This window comes from Sesamum indicum, linkage group LG2 (genome assembly GCF_026168435.1).
Source record: "Sesamum indicum cultivar Baizhima isolate 11 linkage group LG2, ASM2616843v1, whole genome shotgun sequence".
In the NCBI taxonomy this organism is placed as follows: Eukaryota; Viridiplantae; Streptophyta; class Magnoliopsida; order Lamiales; family Pedaliaceae; genus Sesamum; species Sesamum indicum.
The window spans coordinates 18,330,605-18,349,144 of NC_142658.1; the positions used below are offsets into that span (position 1 = coordinate 18,330,605).

At 36.0% G+C, this 18,540-nt stretch overlaps 1 protein-coding gene across 3 annotated transcripts in view; it reads right to left on the minus strand.

Moving 5' to 3' along the window:
- EMB2458 (FtsH extracellular protease family) overlaps positions 1-18,540 on the minus strand; it is a 28,574-nt gene that overhangs the window by 6,164 nt on the left and 3,870 nt on the right. For 2 of the 3 annotated variants that reach the window (XM_011072145.3, XM_088877954.1), the window contains exons 3-17: positions 17,194-17,394; positions 16,805-17,098; positions 16,351-16,620; positions 13,469-13,558; positions 13,251-13,382; positions 9,584-9,757; positions 8,515-8,636; positions 7,793-7,994; positions 5,914-6,042; positions 4,221-4,403; positions 2,738-2,857; positions 1,853-2,038; positions 1,703-1,777; positions 763-822; positions 148-255 (exon numbers count right to left, since the gene is read on the minus strand). In XM_011072145.3, the coding sequence (XP_011070447.3) occupies positions 148-255; positions 763-822; positions 1,703-1,777; positions 1,853-2,038; positions 2,738-2,857; positions 4,221-4,403; positions 5,914-6,042; positions 7,793-7,994; positions 8,515-8,636; positions 9,584-9,757; positions 13,251-13,382; positions 13,469-13,558; positions 16,351-16,620; positions 16,805-17,098; positions 17,194-17,394 (2,346 nt within the window). Of the gene's footprint in view, positions 1-147; positions 256-762; positions 823-1,702; positions 1,778-1,852; positions 2,039-2,254; positions 2,385-2,525; positions 2,572-2,737; positions 2,858-4,220; positions 4,404-5,913; positions 6,043-7,792; positions 7,995-8,514; positions 8,637-9,583; positions 9,758-13,250; positions 13,383-13,468; positions 13,559-16,350; positions 16,621-16,804; positions 17,099-17,193; positions 17,395-18,540 lie in introns of those variants that run through there. The other variant, XR_016064118.1, reaches the window with a different exon arrangement.

Here is an 18,540-nt window from a genome sequence, read left to right on the forward strand (position 1 = left end):
ATATGGCAAAACTACTTAGCCTAAAACAAAATGAGTACGGAAAAACTGGTTAGCCAGTAGATAAGTAAACTTAGAGATGAGCATACGTATTTAAGCAAATGCTGCTAGAAGGATAAGGTTATTGAGTATTGAGATTGAGATACATACCTTTCCTGTCAAAATTTCATACTCAAGCAGTTCCTCGACAATTCTCTCCAGGGCTAGATAGTTTTTCTGAAGCAGCATTCTTGCCTTATCATATGCCAAGTTATAAATCTGCAGATATTCAATTAAATCATTCAGAAGGGTACCTTCAGACTTCTGGATTCAGCTGGTAGCTTCTAAAAGCAGATTCATAAGGAAACAAAACAATCAACATAAATGAATTAGGACACCGCAATTAGCAACCCATGTTTGATATCAATATTACTTATCCACATTTCCAATGCACCCACCACTTTAGACTCCATGCTCTAAAATGTAGTACAGCATATTACATGATTTTCGCTTCACCTTATCATTTCTCTATAGTGGAGGTAACTTTCTAAAAATTGTTAGTCTCTTCTGGTAATGAAATTCATTATTGAAACACCAAACACATGAAGTTCGACGGAACCATGAGATAATGGGAGAACCTTTCATTTTCATATTAGGGGAGGGGATGGTAAGAGGAGAAATATGCATGTAAATAACCAAAAAGAATAATGGGCAAATTGTTTGAGCTTTTCATGTGGGATATTAAGAGCACATAGAATCATAAGTAATGATGGAAAAGCAACATACTCTTTCTACTTTAGCAGCCATCTCATACTCAAAGTTGTCCCCCATACTCAAAGCTGTCACCTGGCCAAATAACGAACAATAAATATGCATATGAGTGTGACTAGGAAGCATATAAAGCTGACAAACATATTCCAGATGATATTCAAGGTTGGCAAATGTTTCGTGCAAAAGAAATTAATTTAACATGTATACAGCATTTAAAATAAAATAAGCATGTGTTTAGATAAATGATGTCATTCTTTGTTATGCCAGTTTCTTCCCAGCCCACACGTTGTAAAGCATTTGTTGGCCGCTTGCACCAACCCATCCTGGGATGGTCAACTAAGGTGAAACAGTAGTATGACTCTATTTCTCTAAAATGATGATTTCTGCACTCAGAAAAACCCTAAAAGGATTTTCCAATGAAATAATATTTTTCTGGAATTAACTGAAATTCTTTCGCTCCTACCAATCATCATTGTGTAATGGTATTATACAGATCTCACAAAACTAAGAAAATATACTCTCCAACCAGACTCTAAAATGACAACAACTGATGATAAACCAGAAGGGAGGATTAAATAACACCCATTATTTTTGTAAGGAAAACACAAAGGTCTCAGTAGATTACTGACACTACATCCTAGGGCTAGGGTTGAAATAACAAAGAGAAAAGCAAAATTGATACTTGTTGACATCATTCTTGCAGATGTGTACCATGCTTGAAATGTAACTGCGAGAAAGGCAGACAGTCTATGCTGCTTCAGAAAGATGAACAAACACAGCAGTGGAAATGAGGAGGAGGAAAATCCTGTTTGCGTTGTTAGGTCATTAATATATCAGATGACTTAATTTGAAAGGCAACCATAAGGGTAGGCTCATGTACAAAAAATCAAAGTTCCATGTCAATGCCTTTTAACAAGAACTGAAATATTCTCATAAATAACTTAAAGATGAATACCGCATTTCCATGGTGATAAATTGTTGGACTATCATCAGGACCCCACCCATACTGAACAACCATCCTAGTAGCTATCTGCATTAGGGACCAATTAAAGTAAGACGATGCTACCAAACAGGGTACAAAATAACAGTTTAATACAGCTGCAACCTCCTGTGCTTCCTTCAACTCTGAGGAAGAAAGAATATTTTCTTCTCCAAATGGAAGCAGAAGCTGAGAGGCAACGTAAGAGCCAAAGCAGAACACAAGCTTCTTTTCAAGATAAGCTCTGGTCTCAACATTGCCATTCACAGTAGCTCCATTCCTGGTTTTGGTAATCTTGGTGCATCCAATTCCCTGCAAAGAGGAGAAATGAATTCCCATGATATTTGTTGCAGAAGCAGTTTAGTTAGTTTATCAATTTAAAAATTTCCAATATCATTAACTTACTAGAAAAGTTATCCTTAACCAAGTATAGAATGATGGAAAATACAGATTTCTGAGAGTGAACTTGATAGAACATGAAAATAGAAACTCTGAATATGAAGATTTCTATCTGAAACAGTTATATACCCCACTGTCGTGGCTGAGAATGCACAAAGGCACATGGGGAAAGTTTTACTAATCCAGAAATCCAGGATTTCTCAGCATCAGTAGCTCTAAAAAGGCAAATCACCTCACTACTTGGTTCCACATGGCAGACCTAAAATCCATACGATAGGTCCCATAAGCAAGTGCATAACAATGCACCAGAACTCATCTATAAGCAATTGTGTCAAGCACCATCAAGCCTATAGGATTGCTCTTTTAGAAAAAGTAAGGAGAAGCTACTAAAGATGCAAACCTTATAACTTCAGAAACATTTCGAAAGGATGGCCTACTCAAATACCCTGCATGAGTGGTACTAAAATTTTATGACAACTACCATCAAGTTACACAAGTATTCTGTAGTTGCAGAACTTATCCTCAGAAGCAAAGAGGATGATTAATTCGTAATGGTGATAATACTGAATATCAGAAGCATACCAAGTTAAAAGATGAAATCAGAAAATATACCTCCCAAGATGAAGATTCAAGCCATAGATTATCAACAACATCAAAATTTGGTAATAGAAGAGCCATAAGACCACGACCAGCAGCCCAGACAGCATGAGGAAGCTTTGTTTCCCTAGTCCACTACAAAAAATCAAATTAAGAGTTAGTGCCGTATAGTTTGAGATAAAAAAACAAAAAACAAAAAATAAAAAAGATAGCTAATATAATCATGGAAGTGCCCATCCACCACAATGATCCTTGACTTAAATCTAACATTGTCTGTAAAGGACAATGATCCTTGACTTAAAACTAATGAAGACAGAACATGGGAATTCATGCAGACTGGGACTTTTTCTATTTACTTGAAATGCATGTCAACAGGAGACTCCTTGTTCGAGTTCTGTAAAGGATTGACTTTCCCCATGCAAAGAAAGATGTATTTACTTTAAGTCTATCACTCACAGAATTCGAACAAGGAGTCTGTTGCCCATCAGCAATACAAGTAAACAGGATCAATACCAAGAACTCCTTCAGCGGTCCCTGACAAGCCATTGTGGCAACCAAAAGCCTCAACCAATTTTCAGCAAGAAGTTCAATCTAGAACTTATGATCTCCTTCATGGACATGATACTTCTTATCTGGCTCCTACCTTTTTTCATAATCAAACTCATCTTCTAATTTTTTGCTATCTAAGATAATTGTCTGTCTCATAAACAAGGAAAATTGAAAAAGATGATGCAATTTCAGCAATATGGGACCTAAATGGTCACATAATTTACACCTTGTAACAGATTTTTTAGCAAAGTCACGCGGTGGTGAACTCTAAACTTATCCCCGATTCACAAATGAGTGGAAGGAACATATAGCATAGCATTTTCTTGAATTATTTAATCACTTTTTCCAACTAGCAAATTTTTTCCCAATCCATGTAATCAACAAAGGAGTACAGACAGTGTCTCTTCTGAACTGACAAATCCCAATTGCTGAGTAATAGTAGTTCTCTTATTTTAGCAATTTCTCCAACTGATTCATTCAAAACAATGTCTTCAAAAGTAGAATCAGTTAGTGGACTCTAATGGAAACTTCTGATGATGAAGTTTCTTCTCTTCAAGTTTTTCTACAATGGAAGTTAACCATATGCTGGAATTCAATGAGTAATGAAACCAAGCAAAAGGATTTCAATAGATCTATAAAATGCTTATAATATTTATTCTTGTATCAGAATAATTGCAGCTTCACACATCATCTGAAGTCCACAAACCTTTAATTTTGCACAGGAGACAGAGGATTACGGGTCAACATATGTTTTTTTGGCAAAAGATACTGCATTATATTGGAATAATTAAACGGGTATGCTTGCATTTACCCAATCAGTAAAATGGAAATGATTTTGCACTCAGACTATGAGGAACTGAACAGTGTAAAATATCCTGAATTAGATGACTTTTCTTTGCAAATGTATGGAGCTCTTTAGACAATAAACCTAGTCAGCAAGGTAACTTACATCAAGAGGCGGACTCAGCAGTTCTATGCCATTGCTTATTTGACCATATGGTTCCATCAGGTCAACTACGTTCTGCAAATCCTCTTTTGTCAATGTTAGGCCTAGATGATTGACCAGCATCTTGCTTATTTTCTTTGAAACTTTGGTTTTCCTCACCCATTTAGGGACTACGGCACTAAAAGTCTGCACAACAACAATATAGATTCAAAATACATGGATAGGAACTAATAATTTCAGCTCTCATGCCAGTACTGGAAAAGATAGCAGGAGTCACATGCACAAGAGTTCAGAATTCTTTTAAAAATGGTCAGTCACTATGTAAAGTAAGGACTGATAATATTTTAAACTAAAACGATTTTCATTTGACAAATACTCTCAGCATCACGTCATGTATAAGTTTGTCTTGTTCAAGCAATTCACAGTGATGATACATTAATAAGTCTTTGTAAATTGTGACAAGCAAATATTATTTTTCAAAAAATGACATGCGCGGAGATGTAAAAAAGTACTCTTACAAACCTTTTCCATGATGATAGTTTCTTTATACTAAGCATAAACAACGAACTACAGAGACAACATCACAGATCATAGGCAACAGAAATTGAACTTCTCGACAATATGTTGATGATTTCTCAAACAAACATAAGTTTAATATAGTGAGACATTGGTTGCAAATCTGGATAAAATTTCACTTAGTAGCCACATAAAAACAGCATGAATCATGATAACATTGTAATAACACTATGTTGTAACATCAAAGGCATTGATGTAAACTGTAAATGTATATAATAATGTTTCTCAAACAAACATAATTCCACACGTCGGTTGTATCACTGCAAATACAAGTACATTTTAATGATAAGAAAAAGAGCAAGAGCAAAAGCAACTATATCAACAAGAATGGTAAGAAGACGAGAGTGAACTCTAAGAATTGCATCAAGTCAAGCATAGTTGCTAATAGCGCACGGCGTGCCATAGCGCAAGGGTCCCCTAGAGCGATGGCGAACAGGCGGCCCGGAGCGTGCCATTTAAAGCTCGGCCCACATGTACAGAAATAAATTATATATTTCACACATCACTATATATTCACATCAATAATACACAAATAATTAAATATAACCATCATAGAAATTTGCAAAATAACAAGTCCTAGGAAAAAACAATAACATGCAAGATGATTAAACAAATCCTACATATTATAAAATCAAAACAAACATAAAACATCCATCAATCAAAATCCAAATAATCCCCAATCTCATCATCATCATTCTTTTTATTCTCTCTGCTGCGTTTTTTCTCCCTTCTCTCTCTTTTGCAAGTTGCAACGTGAAGCCCTAATTTTCAGCCCTTATTTTGTCTAAGTTTTTATTGATTTTCTTGTTTTGTTTTTAAAAATAATAGCAGAATCAAAGGCTGGGCTAAAAAGCCTAGCCTTTATTTGCACTAAGCCCAGTGTTTGAACCAGCCCAAAAGGGCTGGGGCTTAAGATGGCACACCTCTGCGCCACTCGTAATACTGAGCATGGCGAGCCATTAACAAGTATGGTCAAGGAGCTAGAAATTGTAATCATATGCAAATGCTCTATATAAAATCATGGGCATTTGCAAAATCATGATGCATTTGCAAAACAATAATAGACTCTATCAGCCTATTGTCTGGATTATAACACAAGGATGAGGGCAATAGTTCTTACAGCAAACCAACTGCAGTAGCTCATAAGTTCATCTGTGTCAACAAACTTTCTTCTGAAGGCACTACCTTCCAAAGACAAGGGGACATATTTCAATTCTATAGCACGAAGAAGGGCCGTCTTTTCAGCAACCTGCATGTTTAGATATAACAAGATGATTTTGATCAGCTGGACTCCACTAATTACTGTTCGAAAAATATAAACTTCTAGTGCGCCAATCACTGATTAAGTAAACAGTTCAATTGTTCTGGGTGATGCACAAATACAATATTACAATGTTCTCTGAGAGACAACAACAGATTAATAGGTAGCATCATAGAGCTTACAGCATCAATATGCAACAATAACATGCCAATAAAATTATTCTCCAGTTATAGAAGTAAAGCAGATGAAGCCAGATATGCAATTTAGTAGCCTCCTTGCAAAATTTAACTATAGACAAGTTCAAAATGAAAATACAAGTTTAGCTAGATACGGTGTAACTTACTTAAGTATAAGTTGATTTCACTTCAAGCACTTTTAGGCATTATAAGATTTATTTGGTAATATTGACTAGTTCAACCAACAACAGTATTATTAGCTCTTAAAAGAAAAATGACAAGAAGAAATGAATGCAAAATTTGCTCCACAAAACAAGTTCAAGCACAATCCATCTCCATGGAGGTCTGAACCCAAAATGAATCATTTGGAACGTTTCCAATGGATAACATCACTATTAGCGGTTTGGTACAGATATAAAATGAATACAAATAAAAGGCAGTTTGATACAAAACTGGTTCAATTATAATCCACCTCCAAGTATGCTTGACTCTAAAGTAAATCATCTGGAACCTGTTGTGTGGGAGCAACAGGTCCGCCAATAATGGGTCCATGATTGCTAATACTTGCTCTTTTTAAAGAGTTGCAACATCTCTAGGTATGAAAAGATAAAAAGTGCTCTGGCCGGGATAAGGCTAATTTCTCAATTAGCTCATACATGGGAGCAAATCGAGATCTATCAATCAGAGGAACAAAAATCTATTCAAGAAGTCAAATGAATTAGATGCTTTTCAAATTGGAGAATGAGCACTTTTTCTTCAGAATATCAAGATACCCCACTCAAACACACACTCACACACACACACAAAAAAAGGAAGAAAAAGACAAACCAAAAACTGCAAAAACCAATAACAGTTCCTGTCATAATCTCATGATTGTCAATAGAAGCAGAATACAATAACATCATCACGTCATCAAATAAAAACAACTAAGACATACACCACGCTTATAATCTAAACTCTTCCAGAAATCAATTAAAACCTGAAAATAATTTAAAAGAAAAAAGTAAAAAATTAATGAAAGAGACAAGAAAAACTAGTGTCGTATAATCAACTATGATCACAGAAGTCGAATAATACATTTTAACTACCATCTATAACAAGATCCACCTTCAGTTTTTCCCCAGGCTGGGTCTGTGTATTGAATTTCTATATAACGCTGATGTACTTATTGAACCACATCACCAACGGTTGAGCATTACAGCAAATATCGAGCTATGCTAATAGAAGCAGAGTTCACTAGCTCCAACGCACAGGAGGAGTAAGTCAATTTAATTCATTAGGGTTGATGAGAGAACAGTGAAAACTAAACCAAGCAAGAAAGACCAGGAAAGTTGCCTACAATGAGAAAAGATGACAAATGCCTCAGTAAGTTTTTTTCCCATATTCAGACCCTCCCCAAGTCTCACCTGTTTCAATATTGTTTTCCTTCGGAGCAAATATATAAAATATATACCACTGCTATCAATATAGCAAAAACCACTAAAAGTAGGTTTACTTTATTACACACCAAACGTAAAGACAAAAGGAAAGGGCCACAAATTGACCCGAAGTAACTTTAATACCTTTCTCCAATCGACAAAGTCAATGAGATCCTCATCCATTGTTTCTTTTGCAGCAATACGTAGTATTTTCTCTCTTTCTGCTTGAGTTGGTTGCTGAAGTTGAAATATTCTATCCATTCTACCAGGACGCCGCAAAGCCTCGTCAATTTGTTTAAGACTTCGAGTAGTAGCCATCAAAACCACCCCATCTTGTTTCTCAAACCTAGAAAGATAGAGCAAATTCATAACAGGAAGAACAGAGTCATATCTCAACAGAAATTTCAAAATGATTTATGTGTCCTGAAGCCCTTCTCCACTTCTCCATACAGGTAAAATAATTCTACCAGGATTTAAGCAATTGCCTACTGTATTATTCCATAGTTTAACAATCCAAAAAGGCACAGAAAAGAACAACCTTGAGGCAGCCTGAGAAGCCTATACATGGATGCCCCAGCACCTTAAGAAGAATCTACTGTATCAATCATCCATCATAAAATCTAATAACGTAATCAACTAAAGCAATTTACAGATATGTTTGCTTGGGGGGAGATTACAAAAATATAGCTTTTTAAAACAAATAAATATACAAATCAAAGTTCTTTGCAAGACAATATGAGAAGAAGTAGGGAATCATAGCACACAAATCAACAGATCAGTTATGCCAAATACATCCAAGACCTTAGAATGATGCAAGGCAGCATTGTTATAATGCATTTCAGAACTAAGAAAACGAAAAGATTTACCCGTCAAGCTCCACAAGAAGTTGATTGATGAAAGCCTCATGATCCTGCTTTTTGGTGTGGATGAACTTGCCACGGACACCAGCAAAGAGCTCAAAATCTTCAACTAAAATAATGACAGGAGCCTAGATAAATGACAATGCATTAGCAGATTAAGTCTCAAATACATACTCGAGGAAGGAAAAAAATCAAACAGGCATGAGAACTCGTTGGCAATGTCTGAAAAGAAACTGGGAAAAAAAAAAAGAGGAGAAAACATCAGACTGGCATAAGAGCTTTCATGTAAATTAATAACTAACAAGCAGGCAGTGTGGATAATTGAGTAAATAGTAAAATAAGCCCTTTTTCCCTATAAGGTGATTGGCCCATATTCTCTTTCCTAGTAATAAGCAGGGTTTTTCGAGCATGACTGGCTTCCTTTATTCAGAACGAATTTAGTTCATCTCTTACAAGTCCCATAATCACATTCCTCAGAAATAATTCCACTAAGTGTAACTCATTTCTAGAAGTGTCCTTTAGATACATGAACAAGAACAGATGTCGGAAAAGCAAAACTTCCAATGAATTGGATCAGTTGGCAGAAAATACTGGATGTCTGACCCGACCATGTTTATTTACCAATGAACAAGAATGAGGAGGAAAAACAAACAAATGCCGAGCACAAGAATATCTGGGCAGTATAAAAAAGTTTTGTTTTGCCCCAAGTAAAAAAATGTACTGTCCTATCAATCCGTCGTTGACTTCACGATCTTGGCAGAAACTCATTAGTAGAAACATGTCATGTAAAGTTAAAATAGACAACTAAGTAGACAAGATAGTGAAAGAACAAAAGAAAGATTAGTGCCAATCACCAGATAAATATCATCAAATTTACTAAACCAGATTAAACTTCTATCATCGACAGCCTCAAGTTTCCAGCTTAAGATCAGAAAATGTCAGTTAACACAATAGAGAGGCTTATGAACCTCCAGCTAATTCAGGACAGTTAAGTTTTCTCACAAACCTTGCTGTGATAAATCTGTAGACAACTTAAATAAGAGCATAAATAAAAGAATATGAATAAAGAAGCAACCAGATCCCGTGCTGTTTGAAATAGTTCTCTAACATTTGATGCACTTTGGCCCACCCAAAGACCAGCTTCCAGCTGTTGGGCTTTGACCTCAACCACAGGAACCCTTGCTTCTGCTGCTATAGCTAGTGCTAGGGATGTTTTACCTGTTCCTCTCTCACCAACAATGAGAACACCCTGTGATGCACAAGTGAAAAATTCATAGGCAAGGCAATGGAAAAGCATAAGCATTTTAGAGCATAATATCATAAAATCAATAGACACTAAAATGTCACCAATCAAGTTTGGCATGGCTATTAATTACAATAGAAAGGGCACTAGAACAATGATTATGACGGGTACTGCAACAGAAAAAAATTACAAAAAAGTGAGGTTATTGGTGAATGATCTTAGGTAAGTTTATGGATACATAAGAGATGCAGAACCAGAGGTCAAGTCTGCGCCCATCTCGGAGACGCATTTCTATGCCTAAATCGGCTACTTTATAATTAAGATCTAAAAATTTTATTTTGACTGGATCCTTTTCTTTTAGGGCCATCCTTGCAGGATTGGTCAGATTGACGAAGTAAAGATAGCTTCTTGTGACACCTTTCATGTCGATCACCATAAGGGGGTACGTCAGCAATGGTATATCTTTGATGATATTATCATATATGGTACTGCAGTAACTGCACCACTAAATTAGGCAGAGGAATCTGATCAAAACAATTCACCATAACCTCTCAGTTATCAAGCTCTCTCCACAACCTTCTTTTCCATCTTTTTCTATCCCAGGCAAGCCTACATCAAAACTTGCTACCAATGCACTCATTTAACAAGAGAAAGCAATAGAAGGAGTCAGCATTAATCTTGAATTTGAGAAACCTCCATCAGCTGCAGACAATCAACTAACTCCATCAATACGTTCAAATTGATTATGGTGCTACCTATCACAGTTATTTACTAGAAATTCAGGGGCCATTTAATAAGGTTTTAGATTTCAATGCTTTCAGAATTTCAACTAGGTTTTTTTCATAATTTCTGGTTATGGACCTATTTTGCTTTCCAACTCCAGATAGCCATAACTTACAATACAGAAGATAATCGTTTATTCATTTTAATGCAAGCAACATCATGCTGGCTTTATTGCATTGCCCATTCATAGGTGATCAAAATATAACCGATCAAAAACAGTGGCACCTAGAAATCTAGTTATGAGAGAAAAGGGAGGAATGGGTTGGATAGGAATGATAGATGGGAGGGAGAGAAGAAGACCAATGACAAATTGGTTAGAGACTAGAATTGAAATGATCAACATGGGCCCATGGAAGTTGGTGATCGTTTGAAGGAGAGCCAAAATGACTGTAGTATGGCTTGAGATAAATTCATTCCTATCTTGTTGCATACACATCGGTCATCTTGTCAAGCACGAAAACTGAAAGACCAAAAAGTTCTGCCACATCCAACACATTCCGACCTCATGTATTTTAGAAAGTATATAACTAACAAAACTAAGAAAATAATAACAAATTCACAAAGTATCTTCAAAAAACAATGCAACCTCATCTAAAATCTTCCTTTCTATAGATCTCTTAGGCAAGTCTTCTTTTCTTTTCTTTTCTTTACTAGAGTTCAGTCTAGAGTCTACAAATCACACTAGTGGAGTTTCAATACCTGGCGAATCTTTCTTTATATGTGGACGGTCATGTTGGAGCTATATCATGTCCTAAAATTTTTAAGGCATGCCATACAGACCTATTATGTCGTTTCCAACTTTCCATAACTGTGCGTCAAAGGAAATAGGGTGGGAAAATAGCAGCAAGTATAGTGGGCTAAAAGACAAGGGAGAAAGAAATAGTTTTTCAAGGGAAGTAATGTGTGAAGGCAATGACACAAGTAAATTCATGGAGGATTGTCTTCTTTTGAACTCTTACAATAGCCATTTCTCAGTTCTTGTTAAAAAGAAAAAAGAAAAAAAGCCATTTCTAAGTTGAGACTTGAAAGAATCAATGAGGATTCTAGGCCTTGGTTAGAAATGAATCTCGTACTAACAAAGACTCAGAAGATATTTTGCATTGCTAACTCAGAAGATGGGAGATGCCCAGTAAGGTCATTCAATTCTAGGTGATTCTATAATTAAACAGGTATTTCAAACCTAATTATGCATAACCTTCTATGGCAACAACTTCATCTGCCTTGGTTATTTCTACATCAGTCAATTTTTTGTTTCAGAGGCCTAAAAACATTTTCAGGTTTCATTATTTCTATTTACATTTAACTGAAAATAAGAGCACATAAATTTAGAACTCATACTTGAATGAAAACCTTTTCTTTTATGGTAAAAGTAATTTGATGATTTATATTGTTCCAGAAAATTGTCTCTGGAGAGAAATCACAGTCAGCAGACAGGTCTTCTAGTTTAAGAATTGGGAGTCAATGAATTTCAACTGGAATACTTTTTGCTATGCAAGGAGGGGAGAAGAAAATTCCCTTCTGATATTAAAGATGAGTTTCTTAAGCAAGAAAAAGGAATTACAGTCACATAAAGTTGCTTGCCAATCTCCTTTTTAATTCCACACCAGATGCCTGAGTAGACATAAAAACTTGCACCAAAGAGATGCAAAGCGCATAACTATTAGTTAGTATCTTTACTTCCTTGAACCCATATAAATTGCATGAAGAAGATCCATTTGTCAAAGATGAAACTCCGATAATATCTTTTAATAACTTAAAATCTCTCCCAAAATGCTCCAAAACTGGATAATGCAAAACAGGATGATAACGAGTCTTCCATAATTATTAGCCATGAAACACCAATATGAGCAAAGTGAATTATAAGGTTCATTTGTGACAAATCAAGGTTCTCAACCTCCCATGAACTAGTGATCAAATGAAAGCATTAATCTTGGCTGCATCTTTGCTTTCCAAATGGGTCTGGGAGAGATTGCAGGACAGGGAGTAAGAAACATGACAAAAGAAAAAGCCAAAAAGTGTTCCTGCAGGATAGTTCAGACTATATATTCTTTTTTGTAAAGAAACATTACTAGCTTCCATATTCACGTCCTTAAAGAAATGAAACTTCCAAGAAATCAGAAGTGCCTGTACTAAATGACATGTTGGATCTTCATAGACAAAAGAAAGACAAATAAAGTCATGCAAGAATGTGGTCTACCATCTAGCAAATAACCTCCCAAAAGCCAATCTTGGCTCCATTACCTAAGTTGTACATAATCAAAGGAGAAAGGGTAGAACACATCTGAGAAACAAAATTTAAAGGATTGGAATAGGAGGCACTTGAGCGAGCCATGACATCCCAACCACTCAGAAGTGCCTACTTCTCAGCCTGCTCAAAAGAGCAAGAAAAAGGGTTGACTGTATATAACCAGACAACATTTACAATCTCAATAAGGTCCCATATTCAGAGTTGTAGATGTCTAACTGCATGCTTTTGTGCAAGACAAACAGAAACACATAAGAGGAGAAAATTCTCAGCCATGCTGAAAAATGCAAGGAACAAGAAAATAATACATCATCCAGATGTGCATTATCACATCCTGAAGGGTAATGTTATAATAATTATCTGGAGAATACTAGTTATTCCACACAAATAAGAGAATCTAGCATTTAACATATACTCCATTAACAACAGAACAGAAGCCACATTTGGATCATAGATGATGAAAATTAATACCCGTGGTGCACGAGCTCCCATTTCTTGAAATGCATTAGGGTTTTGTAGAAATGCCACAACTTCATTAATTTCTTCTCTCATAGATTCAACACTTGCAAAATCTTTCAACCGGATAGGTGGATTTTTTATTCTCTGCGAGCAGTAATAAAAGAATTGGTTTCAGAAAAAGTTTCATAACAGTCTGAAATTGAGGAGATAATCAAGCATAGAGTTGGAACCTTCATGTGCTCAAAAGCAGTGCTTATCGGATCAACACCATCCTTCTTCCGACGCTTTATTTTCTTCTTCCTATATCTTAAATAAGCTTTCTGCAAGGTAGCATAAACAGTAATATTACACATAATCAGCAATGAGACACTAATTTTACCCAAAAAGTAAATGCACTAAGGTTTCTCAGTAGACAACTGCTGAGAAAATAAATGTTTACACCAAATAAATGAAGGTTTGTCCATAGCCAATACAGAAATTATATTTAGTAGACTAGCAGTTGGGTCACAGTGTCATTGTCTTCTCCTTCTCAGCCATGTTTACTAACTATGATAGGATGAAAGGGTGATAGATAAATGTGGAATTCAAATAGGGATTTGTTATTTAAGATGATAAAAACCATGATTAGAAATTGATAAAATAATCCCACATTTATCTAAATGGATTAAAACTATGATTGTTAGGCATTTTACCAAAATGCCCAAATATAAGACCAAAAAAAAGAAGCACGGATCCAATTTTCGCACATGGGCTTGGGCAGATTATAATCTCCCCCAAAATGGGCTGAATTATAGTCCGTCTTTTTTCCAGATTTGTAGACTACAATAGCGGACCTTAGGTAAAAATTCTGGGCAGGGTGGAGGGGTTGGGCAAGATATGATGTAAACTTAGCCCTTTAATTCTTCTGTTGATTCAGCCAAGTGCACTTGCAGGAGAGATATGCAATTCTACTTGATTTAAGTAAGATAGCCTTATAGGCATAGTAGTAGTGGCGTACGGCACACAATGGCGCCAAGGGCTCATGGAGCCATGGCACATGCGCGCGCGCCTTTTCGACTGATGGCGCAAATATAAGAAGTAATCTATATATTTATATAATTAGTATTATTTTGACTAGATTAATGTATAAGGAATTAAATAAGACGTATAAAACAACAAATTCAACATAACAAGACTTCATATAATTAAAACGACCAATGTTGAACCATTGAAGGATAGCAAAAGTCCTAAAGTACAGCCTTATAGTAAGAAAGTTTAAGACTTTAAGCTGTAAATACTAAATACCGACATAAACAGACAATAAAATACTGTAATTAATCATCCCAAAAAGAAAACACTAACAGAACAACTAAAGTACTCAAAGATTAATAAAATCACATCAATTTCAATGATTCAATCGGCATAATTAGAGCTTGTACTGCTGTACATGCCAAAGATTTACATTTCATGAATTTAGAAGAAAAGTCACACTCTCTATAGAAGAGAAGAAGAAGAGAGAACTGAGAAGAAGATGCATTGGCAGAGGAAGAAGAGAGAAATAAAGAAGAGTCAAGAATGAAAGTTACCCATGCATGCAAAGTACTTAATTTGCTAAAATTCCTTTTATATTTAGGGTTTTTTTTTAATTCATGGGCCTGGGCAGCCCAGCCAGCAGCCAGGCTGCCCAGGCCCTCTTTGTTATGGCGCTCACTATGGCGACGCCATAGAGAAGACACGCGCCATGGGCGCCGTATGGCGCGAGAGGTGGGCCATTGACTACACTGCTTATAGGCATTATAATGTACACAGTTTGAGAATATGTCCTTTGATTACACCTAGATATGTGATATCATATGCATTTGTGTGCGTCTCATAGTTTACCTGCATTGCGTGTACACATTAGGCTAGCAGCAATTAGAGAAATTCCAGAGGACTGGAAAAAGGTATTGCTCTCCATTCATTCCAAGTCTGCTTGGAATGGCTTTCATTAGGTTAAATCAGTGGATAAATCACTCCCCCAAGATTTATGCTTTCTCTAGGATAAGTTTCAACTTCTTTACAGACTCACCAAGAATAAGGAAAAGAGAAGGGGTTGGGACATCCACTCAAAAGTAGCCATTGCATGTATATAGGAGTGTTATTTTCTACTATGCATCCATTGCATTCTAAGCAACATGATTATAGTGCAGTGTAGAAGATACTTATATTTGACCTACATCTATAATCGTGGTTGAACAGTACACAAGTCAAAACTAGAGAAGCCGACGAAGACAAGATCCAGTTCATGCACATCCAACTAAGTTTGAGAAATGCTCACAATATTTTGTATTTTCTTTTATTAAAAAATCATCATTCACATTCTAGGACGTTTTACTAGATTCATAATAGTGGTACATGATGCAGAAGAAAGACCACTTGCCAAACTACAATAGCAGAATGATTCATAACTATAGAGTATAGCCCTCCCAAGGACTTGTCCCAACTGATAACTGAAAACATTTACAAGAAATATGTTATTATAAGGAATTATTATCATAACCAAGCAGTACCAGTCAACGTGAGAGTGGAAAGCGAAAATCCAGTAAAAAAAAATTGTATCTAAATTGGTTAACCATTCAGAGTTATAGAAATTATAAACATAAACATTCTCTGCTTGAGTCAGATAACCTCATGCCTTAACAACTACAATCATGAGATCCATTTTGGATTATACTAAGAGTTAGTAAGGTCTTTCACAAGCATTCTAATGTTAATTGTTTGTCCTCAACTAAAACAATGAAGAGAAGTGAATCTAAAAGGATAAGAATTGTTAGAGATATTAAATATGAAAATGATTATTCTCCCTAACTTAAACTTTCAATGAGGTGGTCATTCAATATAGTATGAAAGGATGAAGAAAAAAGAGATCCCGAATACAAATCTCATCATCATTCATCAAAAAAGATTCTTGTGTTAAGCCTCACAAAAAAGGAATACACCCTAGAAATCAGGGGGCATGTTAGAAATATTAAATGATCATGCATTCTTACGGTTTAAACTTTTTGTGGTTATTCAACAAGAATGAAGATAATTAGTGAGTGATAACCACTCTTTATTTATAATATGTTTAACTGTTGGCATGATAGAATCTTACCACTCTCCGCAACTTTCTTAAGTTGGGATTTCTTCTTAAAGGCCCAAAACCAAGAACTCTAGGAACTTTCCTCCTCAAAAATCGGAACACATGAAACAGCACATATCCGTATATGGCAGTTCTAACCAAAAACAAAAAATGCCACCGGAACCCATCCCTTTTCCTGGATTTGAATTTTATTTCAGCCTCAGATTGCCACTTCAAATACCAAGTTGAGCCAACAGATACATCAGCATACTCCGGCCAAGCCATACCCAATCGCATCCTCACCTATCGAAACAAAGGAAAAAGAAATGAAAGATACTGCATTCCATAATCATCAAACAGAGTGTGACACAGAAGATAAGAACATAGTATGTGATAAGAGAGTAGAAAGAGGACCAGACAACTGGAATTTGCTTCCGTAATTCCGTTCAGAACTTGAATTATCACATTGAGCAATTCAACTAGTTACCTGATAAGGTATAACAAACTCCACAAGTGGGAAAACAATCATCACCATTATGTCATCATTAATATTTCCTATCTTTTCAAGGGTCCATTCTTTTGCATACGAAAAAATATTACTCCTCCACAATTCAGTAAAGCACTGACGACATAGGTTCACTAGCAGGAGAAATTGCTGACTGAAATCTAACTCTGAAAAGGGAATCCACATCATCTGAACAGAAGTGGGAATCCCAGCAGCAAGCATTCTCAGATACAATGCATCAAACCCCCCAAAATCTTCAAACAGCATCTCAAGTTCCTGTAATAAAATCAGTAACATTGTATGACTAGCTGAAAGAAATTACTAAAGGAAATATCCAATTGTTTGAAGAAGGATAAACATCAATTACTTACTTTGACGTCCACAAAATATTCCTCGTCGTTCCCCTTAAGTGTGACATACATGGCAGCCCAATCATGCCTTATTCGAGCATTCTCCACAAGTTTTTTGGATATAGCATAAGGAACAGCTATTGGATCCAATTCCCACCTATTTTGTTGTTCATTATACCAAGTCCTTGATGCCACTCTATCCCGATCCCAAAGAATACGCTCCTACAATTGACATTTATTAAGTCAGATATATGGAAGGAGCAAATGAAACTATACATTTATACATGCAAAGAAGAGCTAATTTGAGCACACTAAGGATCATCAAGACTTCCTCATCTTTTAATGCAACAATCTGCCAGATGGATTTGTTCCACAATATAACTACCACAACCAGTACTCATTACAGCATGACATGATGTCTAGACCCTAACTTGATAGTCAAGGTTTCCAAAGAGCACCCAAACCCTCCCTCCTTCCTCAGGGAGATGGAGTGCATAGAGAAAGCAGAACTTATAGAAAGAAGGTACAAAATAGGGGGATAAGATGCTCTTGAATTATAAAAAGTACCGATTGGTAGGTCCCAGAAAGAGTTTTCCAATTGGCGCTATGTCCAGTAAAGCATGGCCAGAAGTCAAGGTGCACTTGGAATAACAAAAAGTATTCATGTAATAATTGAAAAATCAATGATTTAATGTAGTGAAAATTTTGAAGAACAACAATAAACATAAAAAGTTTTAGAGCTTCAAAAGTTCAAAGAACTAAAAAATCTAGTAGTATAATTAAGTTAGAGTAATAAAAGAAATATTACATGACGTGTTACATAATACATATGTTAATTCAAAAAAAAATCCCAGGTACAGCCCGATAGCCTAGTAGGCCTAGCCCAGGATCAACTGGGCCGGACCAGCCTGCTACTGCTTGCGGGCCAATCTGGTCCTGGACCAGGCCAGGCGTGCAACTTGAGCCATAACCAACTGCCTGCCATAAGAAGAATGAGATCTTTGAGGTCCCTTTTGTAACATACAAACAAAAGGCAAGGATGCTACCATCATCATTAAAAAGAAATGTTCGAGAATACTGACAAGGACAAGATATAATAAATCCAATGGACTTAACAGCATGACATTAAGAAGCTGAAACGTTCTAAATGCAGCGACCGGAGGAAACAGGACCTTGTTGTTTCCAGTTGAGTTGTTTCTCAAAGATTTCAACTATTTTTAGTATATCTAGCATCAACAAGCAGGTTTCTGCATGAAGCTGAACATGCTATTAATTTGCATACTCAAACTTGGGGTTGACTTCCTGTTGGAGCATCACCCTACAAAAGATAAAAGAAGACTACAGAGAACAACCCAAGGCAAAAAAATG